The following is a 12,909-nucleotide window of genomic DNA, read 5'->3' as shown; positions in this document are numbered from 1 at the left end:
AGTTGCAACACATTGCTCACTATTGCGACTCTCTCTTGTGCTCGCTGCCACAGTCGCACACAAGATCACTAACTATCCACAGTATAAGAAGATAACTGCAGATGCTGGTACAAATCGAAGGTATTTATTCACAAAATGCTGGAGTAACTCAGCAGGTCAGGCAGCATCTCGGGAGAGAAGGAATGGGTGACGTTTCGGGTCGAGACCCTTCTTCAGACTGCTTCAGTCTGCTTCAGTCTGAAGAAGGGTCTCGACCCGAAACGTCACCCATTCCTTCTCTCCCGAGATGCTGCCTGACCTGCTGAGTTACTCCAGCATTTTGTGAATGAATCACTAACTATCTACGTTACATCTGGGGCGGGAATCTCAGCTTGTAAATCACTGCAATGCAGCAAGACGCCGGCTCGACCGTAGCTTTATTTAGAATACTGGAATTTAGAGGCGTCCACGGTTTAATATATATCTTATGGCTTAAACCATAACTCAACTGTGGGTGGCTGAACAAGGGTATCGACCCGAAACGTCAAACAACAGAGATGCTGCCTGACCCGCTGAGTTACTCCCAATACTTTGTCTTTATCTTTGGTGTCAACCCAGCAGCTGCAGTTATCTGCTTGTACATTAAACGATGGGTTTGTTTGGTTGGACACACCTTTCTCCCACCATCCCTCTCGCCCTGCTCCTTTCCGCTCCTCTGCACACCAACCTCCCACTTCTGAGTGCCCCGTTTCCCTTTTATTCCCCTCTTCCTTCTACCCACATCCCTCCCCCCAGCTCTACATTTCACTCCTCCTCTCCTTATCTGACGCCATTTTCTCTCTTTTTCGCCTACAGCCTTTGTCACCTCCTCCACCCATCTGACAGTCAAACCCTCCTCCCTTCCTCACCCGTATCCACCTATCACTTGCCAGGCCAGGCCTCTTCTAGCTTCCCCCACCCTCCTTCCCTCCCAGTATCAGTCTGAAGAAGGGTCGCCACCCGAAACGTCACCTGTCCATGTTCTCCAGAGATGCTGCCTGACCCGCCGAGTTACTCCAGCACTTCGTGTCTTTTTTTAATCCCACCCCACCTGCTGCAAATAAGAATGTCATTGTTGTGTCTGAGACAGATGACAGTAAAACACTCTCCGCTCGTTTCACCTCTCTTTTCTAGCTTTCCCCCCCGTACCCCATCAGTCTGAAGAAGGGTGCCGACCCCAAACGTCGTCTGTCCACCCCCCCCCCCAGATGCTGCTTGACCCGCTGAGTCCTTCTGTGTATTTCTCGAGTATTTGGATTCCAACTACTTGACACAAACAGTACTATTGTCCATCTGTGATGTTAGACCAATCTCAATTAAACCCAAACCCCACGTGTCAGTTACCAATCTATTGGGCGCAATTTTAAAAATAAACCCAGACCCATTGAGAAGTTCCAAGCATGCACGTTTAAATAATATGAAACCACCTTTATTCGAAATAATCTCCCCTTCTGGACACAGAGAGCAGCTCGGATGCATTAGGGCAGTCGGCTCCGCTAATTGGCAAGGACACCACGTCGGGCATTACATTGACTCCGAAGAAGGGTCTCCACCCGAAACGTCACCCATTCCTTCTCTCCAGAGATGCTGCCTGTCCCGCTGAGTTTCTCCAGCTTCTTGTGTCTATCTTCGGTTTAAACCAGCATCTGCAGTTCCTTCCTACACATTGGTAGGAAACACAACTGCACTGCTTCTTGCGTGGCGAGAACCTTCGACCACTAGAGTTTCCACCTGCCCCGAACACCCGAATGTCGGCGTTTAAAGATTGTCACAGACAGATTGAGCAAAATGATGTAGGATGGAACTGCAGATGCTGGTTTAAACCGAAGACAGACACATAGTGCTGGAGTAACTCGGGAAGCATCTCTGAAGAGAAGGAATGGTTGACGGGGTGACGTTTCGGGTCGAGACCCTCCTTTGGAGCAACATTATGCTGCGCCTTTGTGCTACTCCAGCACTGTGTGTTCACCTTTTGTCAACCAGCATCAGCAGGTTCTTGACACCTTGGTAGTGATTGCCCATGGGGTTCACTGTCGGGGACTTCATAATGCAGAGAGCATTGTAAACAGTTGCCGCAAAAAAAAAAAAAAGATTATGTGTGGATCTGGTATATCTAGGTATTGAACGCGCTTCTGGTCTGCAGTGTGCAATAGTCACCAAAAATACACTGTATCTTTAGAAAGGAAAAATACAAAACATGTCAATCCCACAGCGTAGGCCTTAGTCATTGTGCTGCACAACACGGAGACAGGTCCTTCGGCCCAGCGTGGCCGTGCCGCCCAAGTTGGCGTCTTGGCGTAGTCCTATTTGCCTGCATGTGGCCCATAGCCGTCTAAATCCTTCCCATACATTTATCTGTCGTTAATAACCTCAAGAAAATATTATGTCCTTGTGAGCCTGCTTTAGTTTCCTGAGTCCAATTCAGAGAGAGCCCCCCCCCCCTAGCAATGGGTTATTCCCCACCACAGCTCGCATTCTCAGCCCCAACCTCATCATCCCAATATATAACCCCATCTATATAAGTATGATATTTATATAACCTCACACACGCACACGCACACACACACACACACACACATACACACACACAACGTTTTAATCGTTTATACGTATATGGACTGTTATTTTTATATATACATATATACATGAATACAAATACAGACACACACACACACACACACACACACACACACACACACACACACAGATATATATATATATATATATATATATATATATGAGAGAGAGAGAGAGAGAGAGAGAGAGAGAGAGAGAGAGAGAGAGAGAGAGAGAGAGAGAGAGAGAGAGAGAGAGAGAGGATAGACACAAAAAGCTGGAGTAACAGACGGGACAGGCAGCATCTCTGGAGGGAAGGAATGGTTGTAGTTTCGGGTCGAGACCATTCGGTTTATATATATATATTGTCTATATACTCCATCTTCGTTCAGTTTGGCCTGAGGCGATTGATCTAGCAAAACTCAAAGTACTGGAGGAAACTCAAAGTGCCAGACGAACCCAGCGGATCAGGCAGCATCTGTGGGGGGGATCGACAGAAGTAGACGTCTCGGGTCTTCAGACTTTCCAGCGCCTTGTGTTTTGCTCAAGGTTCCAGCAACTGCATTTCCTTGTGTCTCCATTGCCCTCAGTGAGGCAAGGCAGCCCATCAGTCGGATCAGATACGACGGTGATAGAGTTTTAGACACAAAGTGCTGGGAGTAACTCAGTGGGTCAGGCAGTATCTTTGGAGATAAGGGATGGGTGTCGTTTCGGGCCGGGACCCTTCTAACGTTGGTACAAACCAGCACCCGCGGTTCATTGTTTCCACGGGGATAGAGATGTTCAGCGCTGGTGCCTGGAAGAGGTCGGAGTCACGGCAATGCAATCTCCAGAAACAAGCCGTCAGATATCTAACGCCAGATGTTTAATAAAAAATATTTGATGCAGTCCAATCTTCATTTATCGTTGATTTTAGGAACAGTCAGACCGCTGCCTCTGAAGAGAAGACTTTCATCAATGTTTAATAAAAAGAAATGATTAAAAGAAGCAAGATTGAACAGGAATATCTTCTGGCAATCTTATTAGTTTTTCTGCTGTCGTTTGGTTCCAGTTTTTACATTTCTGCCAGTGCTGAGCGATTTCTTTAATGTATTTCTGATAAAATTGCCTGGCATTGATTTTTGATCTGACGCGGGGGGTTTTGTAACACGGTTATTTTCCCTTTAATGAAGGGATACTCAAAGATGGCGTTCAGCTAGTGCAGGTTGGCAGGTTTTATCTCACTGTGCACTGCATCCGATATCTTTGCATTACAAATCCCCCCTCCACCTCCTGCTAAACATTATGTGCAGGAAGGAACTGCAGATGCTGGTTTAAACCGACCTGCGTGGGTTTTCTCCGAGATCTTCGGTTTCCTCCCACACTCCAAAGACGTACAGGTATGTAGGTTAATTGACTGGGTAAATGTAAAAATTGTCCCTAAAGTGTGTGTAGGATAGTGTTAGTGTGCGGGGATCACTGGGCGGTGCGGACTTGGTGGGCCGAAGGGCCTGTTTACGCGCTGTATCTGAAATATTGAAGAAAAAAAATAGACACAAAATGCTGGAGTAACCTAGCGGGTCAGGCAGCATCTCTGGAGAGAAGGAATGGGTGACGTTTCGGGCCGAGACCCTTCTTTAGTTTGAGTTACTAAAGCATTTGAGTTCAATTTGAGTTACTCCAGCATTTTGTGTCTATCTCTTGCTAAACATTGTTTTCACAGTTTAACTTGCTTCCCAAGAGCCACTAACTAGATCAAAACCCTGGAAACAGTTGGCATATCTCCAAAGATAGACACAAAATGCTGGAGAGACTCGGCGGGACAGGCAGTACCTCTGGAGAGAAGGAATGGGTGACGTTGCGGGTCGCGGATATCTCCATGTCTCCATCTTTTAATGTCACAAAACAAAGAAAAGGATATTTATTAAAATAGCATCTTGCTTGACCTCAGGGCCCATTCCAACCAATTAAACACTTTGGACGGCAGGACCACAGTAAGCCGGCAAACGAGCAGTGAGCCGACCCGAAACGCCACCCATTCCTATTCTCCAGAATCGCTGCCTGTTACGCAGAGTTACTGCAGCATTTTGTGTCTAAACGAGCAGTGAGATTTTGTTGTTTTTGTAGCATTTATTTGAGGAGCGTTACCCAAGACACCAGGGTTGATTTGCTTGTTTCCATTTCCAATAGATTTGTAGGGTGGGTGTTTTACACCTACCAGAAGCAATATTTTGTGGCTTCTTAGATTAGCCACAGGTCATCGGTTCCACGCCGGGCTGTTGGATTAGATGTCTTCCTTTCCAGTTTCTGGAATGAGATTTGAAACCTAAATTTTCTCAGTTACCAACAGCAATCTCCAACCAAGGCCGAGAAATGTAATTTAGGCCAGATGTGTAACTAAACAAATAAAAATGACAATAGTATCATCTATATATGTTCTAGGCCTGGGGACTCCAATATAGAAAGTCCCTTCTAGAAAGAAAGTGTTTGAAGATGGGACTCGAACCGAAACGTCACCCATTCCTTCTCTCCAGCGATGCTGCCTGTCCCGCTGAGTTACTGCAGCATTTTGTGTCTATGTACAGTTACTCAGCTGAATCATTCTGTGGGGCCACAAGAAACTGCAGGTGCTGGGATCTCGAGCAAAATACAAAGTGCTGGAGGAACTCAGCGGGTCAGGCAGCATCTGTGGAGGGAATGGACCATTATCTGACCGGCCGATTCGCTCATGTGTGACAGGTGATTCCTAAATTCCGTTCCGAATTTGTCTAGGGTTGGCTGGTTTCAACAATGAGGGTCTGTGTACCTCGGTGTTAACAGTCCGGATAATTTTCCACTGACTCTAATTGAGGATTGAGTGAGGATGAGATCAAGTCCAACAGTATCACCCAACTTCAAGATCAAAACTCAACTTACACTTGAGTAAGTGGCGCTACCAGAACTCCCTCGTAGATCTGCATGTTGGTAATGTCTTCAGGAAAGATGTATTGAATAAACATGGGGAAAGAGACAATGCATGAATAGGCATGAGCTTTCTCAATGGGCTCTGCGGGGTGAAGTTAGTACAGGTGGTACTGGACAGGTAGAATCCCTACATGGTTAAGTCGGTGCAGTTCTCAATCCTGTCTGAAGGTATGTAGGTTAATTGGCTGGGTAAATGTAAAAATTGTCCCTAGCGGGGATTGCTGGGCGGCACGGACTTGGTGGGCCGAAAAGGCCTGTTTCCGGCTGTATATATATGATATGATGATGATATGAAGAAGGGTCTCGACCCGAAACGTCACCCGTTCCTTCTCTCCCGAGATGCTGCCTGTCTCGCTGAGTTACTCCAGCTTTTTGTGTCTCCCTTCGGTTGAAACCAGCATCAGCAGTTCCTTGGAAACGTCACCCATTCCTTTCCTCCAGGATGCTGCCTGTCCCGCTGAGTTACTCCAGGCGTTTTGTGTCTATCTGCATTTCCTTCCTACGAATCACAATCCTTGCAGCTCTGTGCAAATTAACTGCAATTTGGGACATTGCATACGCATCGCAGCTACCCGGCATGTAACACTTACGAGGCCATAATTGCATTTATTAAACCAACGTTGTCGGGCAGCGAGTCACTGAAAAGATTGAGTTTCATGGTTTGCAAGAATGGCGATCTAGGCTAGGAGGAAGCCTGGCGCTGACTTTGAGATAGTTGGGGAAGAGGAGGGAGCCCAGAGTGAGGATCTCAGCTCTTCAGTCCCTCCAAAATAAAGGAAAGTGGGTTGTGATCTTGGACAAAATACAAAGTGGTGTTGTAACTCAGCGGGCCAGGCAACATCTGCGGAGGGGATGGTACTGACCGGCATTGCAGTTCTAAAGTGGAACCTATAACAACCATAACTATTACATCTATAATAAATGGTAGTTGAAAAATTGCGTCAAATCTGCGGACTCTGTATACTATAACCTACTGCTATACACGTGTGCTGTATTTGACATGCTTCTCCGAGATGTAGTTAAGTGCTTATTTATGGTTATACCTGTACTGTACACGGAATTAATTTCACTGTACCTCGGTTCATATGACATTAAAGCATCATTGTACCATTGAGCCATTGAGCCTCGACAGAAGAACCGGTTCGATCCCCCTAACTAAGCGCCAAAATACTTCTTGCAATCTAGGCCCCTATTTGGTGTACACGGTCCACACTTGTCCCGCGGCATGCAGAGCAGAGAAGTCAACCGGCCCGGCGCCATAACTGGTGTGCGTTTTGGTGGACGTGTGCGTTTTGGTGGACGTGTGCGTTTTGGGCGCACGGAACCGCCCAAACCCATTTTCCACCCCGAACGAACGGGCGCTGCGAAACGCCACGGGGGCTGCACATTAAAGAGGAGCGCAGTTCACGCAAAAATGTAACCCGCACGACTTTCGTCAAAGACGCCACATACCATAGAAGGGGAAGATGGCATGGATTGATAATGGAGATAAGATGAAGATTTGTAAATCGATGGGAAAGTTTGTTGTGCTTCTGTGTAGGGAGGAACTGCAGATGCTGGTTTACACCGACGATAGACACACACAATGCTGGAGTAACTCAGCGGGACAGGCAGCATCTCTGGTGACTTTTCGGGTCGAGACCCTTCTTTAGACTGAAGGAAGGAATGGGTGCCGTTTCAGGCCGAGACCCATCTTCATTCCTTCCTTCCAGAGACTGGAGTCACTGCAGCATTTTGTGTCTATGTTTCTTTTTCTCAATAATGTAAATTATTAATGATTAATTATTAATTTTTTCACACAGAGAGTGGCGAATCTGTGGAATTCTCTGCCACAGAAGGTAGTTGAGGCCAGTTCATTGGCTATATTTAAGAAGGAGTTAGATGTGGCCCTTTTTGCTAAAGGGATCAGGGGGTATGGAGAGAAGGCAGGTACGGGTTACTGAGCTGGATGATCAGCCATGATCATATTGAATGGCGGTGCAGGCTCGAAGGCCGAATGGCCTACCCCTGCACCTATTTTCTATGTTTCTATGTTTTCTATTATAAACGTTTACAATTCATCTGACATCCACACACCCTACCCCGTTTATCTGTCAGTAGAATGTGTCGGGAAACTGTTATTAGGGGCGTGGGGAAAGCAGGGATAAAGAGGATGGGGCTGGATTGTTTCAACAGCCGGACAGTGCTTGACAATCGGGTTAGCTGCGCCTTTAACACACACAGCGCTTCCCCTCCAATCTCGGTAACAAATGTAACGATCAGTTAATCTTCCGACCCTAATCCCTTCTCCATCGCGAGTCACGTTAACTAAAACATGCCCTTTTTTTCAGTTCTAAAATCATAGTTTGGATTAAACGCATTCGCAGATCCCTTCGGAGCATCGCTACTGGCTTTAATTATTGAATGCAACATAACATTTCTCATCTCCAAATTACAGGCAAACCCCCCTGGTTTCCATTTCACTTTGCAGCGACTTTAATCTTTCAACAAGGGCAGACTCGACTCCTTCCGAGGTTGAATGAACTCGCGACTTTGGATGGACTCAATTCTTTCCCAAAGCAAATTTTGCAACAACAACAACAACAACACAAAAATCGTTTCATTGCACAAAAGCCTCAGACGTAAGGATATCTTAGAAAAATCTTTTTTATTTTTTTGTAATATATTTTGAGCCTTTTACACAAGTAAAATTAAATGTATTTTGGCAGCATTTTGTAACAAATGCAGCGGAGTGAAAGGACAGGTTGAGAGTCTGTACTTGGAGAGCGGAGGGAGAGAGAGAGAGAGAGAGAGAGAGAGAGAGAGAGAGAGGAGAGAGAGAGAGAGAGAGAGAGAGAGAGAGAGAGAGAGAGAGAGAGAGAGACTAGAGCCAAATGCCCAGTGCATTACATCCCACATGGGAACATCAAATCAAATCAAATCAAACTGAGGGCAGAAATTGCAAGTACCGGAACATAGATTCCCAGTTATCGATTCCTCCTCAAACAGCTTTTTAAAAAAAGTTGTCGACCCTCGGCTGTGAAAATTTGTTCAATCAGGAAATTAAACATTTAAAAAAAATCTTTTCTGCCCTTTTATTTTCTGGGAAAAGCTTGATTCACAATGGATGTATGTGTTGGGTTTCCTTTTTTAAAATAATTCGGGCACATATAAGTATATACACGATTTTGCGTTCGTTTTTGTTTTTCCCCCCCGTTTGTTTTGTATTTTATAAAGGCATCCAAATTGTCTTGTCGAATGATCAGAGCTTTCTTCGCCTATGATCTAGTCTCTCTTCAGAATCGACGTGCTGGAGCGGGTTGGAAGTAGTCGCCGAGACCAGCACAAACTTGAAGTGTTTATACCTGACCACGGAGCAGGTGTAAGACGGCTATTAACCCGGCTGAGGATAGAAGCGACTTGCACAGAAGAACTCCGCCCGAACCGTTGTTAGGACGGCAATGGGATGAATCCGCCTTGGGCTTTTTATAGCATTTTCGTTTCTTTTTAGTCGTGGGGTTGTAGATGACTCTAGATTGTCCATTAATTCAGGACTGAGCATGACTAACGATTGGTCTATTTTGGCAGAGTAGGTCCCCATGGGAGCGTCGCTCAGGCCGTTTTTGTAGGTTCCGTTTTTTGACACATCGTTCTCCGCGTACCTAGTCTTTGAGATGTTCTCTTTGTCCTTCAGCGGGTTGTTGGTGAAGCCTCTGCTGTTGTAGGAAGACGGGGGGGATTTTGTCTTTGGTCAGGGTGATGGAGGACTGGTCAGGGTCCGGTTGGCAGCAGACGACAGAGCCATCCCGCGAGTCCAGTGGTGGCTGCCCGCTTGGCAGTTTGCCTGACTTGGTCCTGGTACTGAAAATACTGGTGCGGGTCTGGTGCGAGGAGTCCAGGCACGTCTCCAGATCGCGACTGCTCAGTGCCTTCAGGTCCCGGCCGAACAGGCGAGCGGGGATGTGACACTCCAAGACAGAACTGGAGCCGCGGAAGCGCCTGAACCATTCCCAAAGCGTGCGGGCTCGGCAGTCGCAGGCCCACTGGTTCCCATTGAGCCGGAGGTACTGCAGTGTCACCAGCGGCTCCATGGTCTGGCCCGTCAGCACGGTGAGGTTGTTGTGGAACAGGTACAACATGCCGAGCTTGCCCAGGTCGTGGAAGGCCCTGCGATGCACCGAGCTGATCCGGTTTTCGTGCAGCAGCAGTTTGTCCAGGTTGCTCAGGCCCCGGAACACGTTCTCCGACAGGCCCTTGACTCGGTTGCCGTGCAGGAACAAGGACGTGAGGTTGGCCAAGTCGGCGAACAGGTCGTCCCGCAGCTTCTCCAACACGTTTCCCTGCAGGTAGAGGTACTGCAGCGAGCCCAGCCCCCTGAATATGCCCTTGGGCAGGTCCGCCAGCCCGCACCGGTGGATGTGCAGAGTGTGAAGGCGCACCAGCCCGCTGAAAGCGGTGGGATCAGTGACCTGAGGTTGATGTTTTCCCCAATATCCAGCTCTTCCAGCCGCTCCAAACCAGCGAACGCGCCGGACTGTATGACGCTGATGTTATTGGAATGGAGCCACAGCACCGTCAGGTTCTGCCGGGAACTGAAACTGGTGGAGCTCACCATGGGTATCCTGTTGTTCTGCAGGAAGATCCGCTGGCTTCGGAGTGGGATCCCCTCGGGTACTGATTGGAACCCTTGCTGTTGGCAACTGACCGTCATGGGCTCGGTGTAACACGTGCAACCCTTTGGACAAGGCTCGGCCTTGGGGAGATAGTGCAGGCAAAGTGCGAGGAAGAGGAGCTTGTTCCCTGCGAAGTAAAGACAATGGTCATGTCAGACACAAGGAGCTGCGGATGCTGGCTAGCTTTCACCTATCACTTGCCAGGCTTTGTCCTGCCCCTCTCCCCCCCCCTCATCCTGCTACCACCCCCCCTCCTCTCCTCCTGCTACCACCCCCTCCTCCTCCTCTCCTCCTGCTACCACCCCTCCCCCTCCTCTCCTCCTGCTACCACCCCCTCCTCTTCCACTCCCCCTGCTACCACCCCCTCCCCTTCCACTCCTCCTGCTACTACCCCTCCCCTCCTCCTGCTACCACCCCTCCCCTCCTCCTTCTACCACCCCCCTCCCCTCCTCCTGCTATCCCCCCCTCCCCTCCTCCTCTCCACCAACACAATCAGTCTGTAGAAGGGTCCCGACCCAAAACGTCACCCATCCACGTCCTCCAGAGATGCTGCCTGACCCGCTGAATTACTCCAGCACTTTGAGCCTTTCAATGGTAATGTCAGCCCGACCTGCACATGAAATGGACTCGCATTCGAAGATATTGTGCAGACACAAGGAACTGAGGGTGCTGGCTTACCGAGAAGAAGGGGGGACGGGACAGACACACATACAACGTGCTGGAGTAACTCCTCAGCGGGTCAGGCAACATCTCCTGGAGAACATGGATAGGGAATGTGTGAGGAGACTCCACCATACTATGACAACGCCCACCATTCACCATCACTAATCCAGAGTGGATAACCTGTTTGTGGTCCAAATAATATCAGCTTCTTGTTTTCCAGCCTGTTAAACCATTATAATTCCTTTTCAAGGTGCTTCTAAAAGCATCTCACCGCCCCCCCCCCCCCCCCCCCACACACAACACATACATACAACACACACACAAACACACACACCACACACACGCACAACACACACACACACAACACACACACACGCCACACCACATACACACGCCACACACACACACACAACACACACACATATACACCCACACCACACTCACCACACACACACACAACACACACACAGCACACACACACACACCACACACACACAAACACACACACACACACCACACACACAAACACACACACACACCACACACACACACACACACACACACACACACACCCCTCCTAAATGCTTATGTATAGTGATACTTGTACTGAACTGTATACCAAAAATGAATTTCACTGTACCTCGGCACATGTGACAGATAAGTACCACACCAGACACATAAACACAGGAACACATACACTAATGCCAGCTTTACTGAATTACCAGTGCTAAGAGGTTTAACTTAATAACTGGATTTTAAAAAAAAAAGGATGGATGATGGATACCTGAATATATAAGTAGACTTTTCTGAGCCGCAACCCCCTACTACAATAAGGACGTGGTCGGTTCATTTCCCTCCACAGATGCTGCCTGGCCCGCTGAGTTGCTCCAGCATTTGAGGCCTCGCATCAACAACACATTGCCTTCCTCTGAGATCTCAGGTGGCAGGTTTATTCCGCGTCTAACGTGGAACTGTTCCATGACGAGGGGATGGGATGGCGGGGCGGGAGGGGAGTGGGGTGAGTGGACAGGCAAGGCGGTCGAGGACGAGTACGGACAGCTCCTGATGGAAACCACTGTAAGAGGGACCTCAGTAGTAACTTTTTTCATTCAGAAGGTTATCCGCATGTTGAATGAACCGCCAGAGGAAGCTGTAGAACCGGGTGCATTTACGACTTTTAAAAGGGTTTAGACAGATTATAAGGGTAGCAAGGTTCAGATGGCAATGGGCCAAATGCAGGCGAATGGGACTAGCTCCGAATGCTGCATGGTTCAGCATGGACAAGGCGGGCCGAAGGGCCTATATCCGCGCTGTGCTTTCCCCATGACTTGCAGTGGATGGGAGTTCCCCTTCGTTACTAACCCGGGGAACGATTTGACAGCGAGTGTTGAATAGAGGGCCGGATTAAAAGAAAACTCTGACATACTGAGATGTATAACCCCACTTTAATAACCTCGCCGAAACAATCCTGCCTTCTGGAGATGTGGGCGAGACCAAATGCAGACTGGGCGATCGTTTCGCTGAACACCTTCGCTCAGCCCACCTGCACCAACCTGATCTCCCGGTTGCTGGACACTTTAATTCTCCTTCCCATTCCCACACAGACCTTTCTGTCCCAGTCTCCTCCATTGTCAGAGTGAGGATAAACGCAAATTGGGGGAACAGCATCTCATATTTCGCTTGGGCAGCTTACAGCCCAGTGGTATGAATATTGATTTCTCTCACTTCAGGTAGCCCCGGCATTCCCTCTCTTATTCCTCCCCCACCCAATTCGCAATATCTTCTCGTTTTCACCCTACAAACAGCTAACAATGGCATGTTTCCTTTATCATCTTCACTTATTTTGCATTTCTTTCATTCATTGTTCTTTATCTCTCCACATCGCCGTCTATATCTCTCGTGTCCTTTATCGACCCGAAACGTCACCCATTCCTTCTCTCCAGAGATGCTGTCTGTCCCGCTGAGTTACTCCAGCTTTATGTGTCTATCTGTCTTCTGGAAAGATTCGTTTCTGTTTTGTTGAAATCCGATCAATTCATACGACTTTTCATTCCAACCACTGCACTGGCTACTATCG

The 12,909-nt window shown here is 48.1% G+C and overlaps 1 protein-coding gene across 1 annotated transcript in view; it reads right to left on the bottom strand.

Moving 5' to 3' along the window:
* Positions 1-8,333: 8,333 nt before the first annotated feature.
* Positions 8,334-12,909, bottom strand: part of rtn4r (reticulon 4 receptor) — a 6,499-nt gene continuing 1,923 nt past the window's right edge. Inside the window, 4 exon segments of the mRNA XM_078421510.1 lie at positions 8,334-9,008; positions 9,011-9,230; positions 9,232-9,958; positions 9,961-10,296. Coding sequence (XP_078277636.1) covers positions 8,856-9,008; positions 9,011-9,230; positions 9,232-9,958; positions 9,961-10,296 — 1,436 coding nt within the window. The 3' untranslated portion in view covers positions 8,334-8,855.

This window comes from Rhinoraja longicauda, chromosome 25 (assembly GCF_053455715.1).
Source record: "Rhinoraja longicauda isolate Sanriku21f chromosome 25, sRhiLon1.1, whole genome shotgun sequence".
Taxonomy (NCBI): Eukaryota; Metazoa; Chordata; class Chondrichthyes; order Rajiformes; family Arhynchobatidae; genus Rhinoraja; species Rhinoraja longicauda.
Note: the sequence above shows the minus strand (reverse complement) of the source record. Positions and strands in the feature narration are given on the sequence as shown.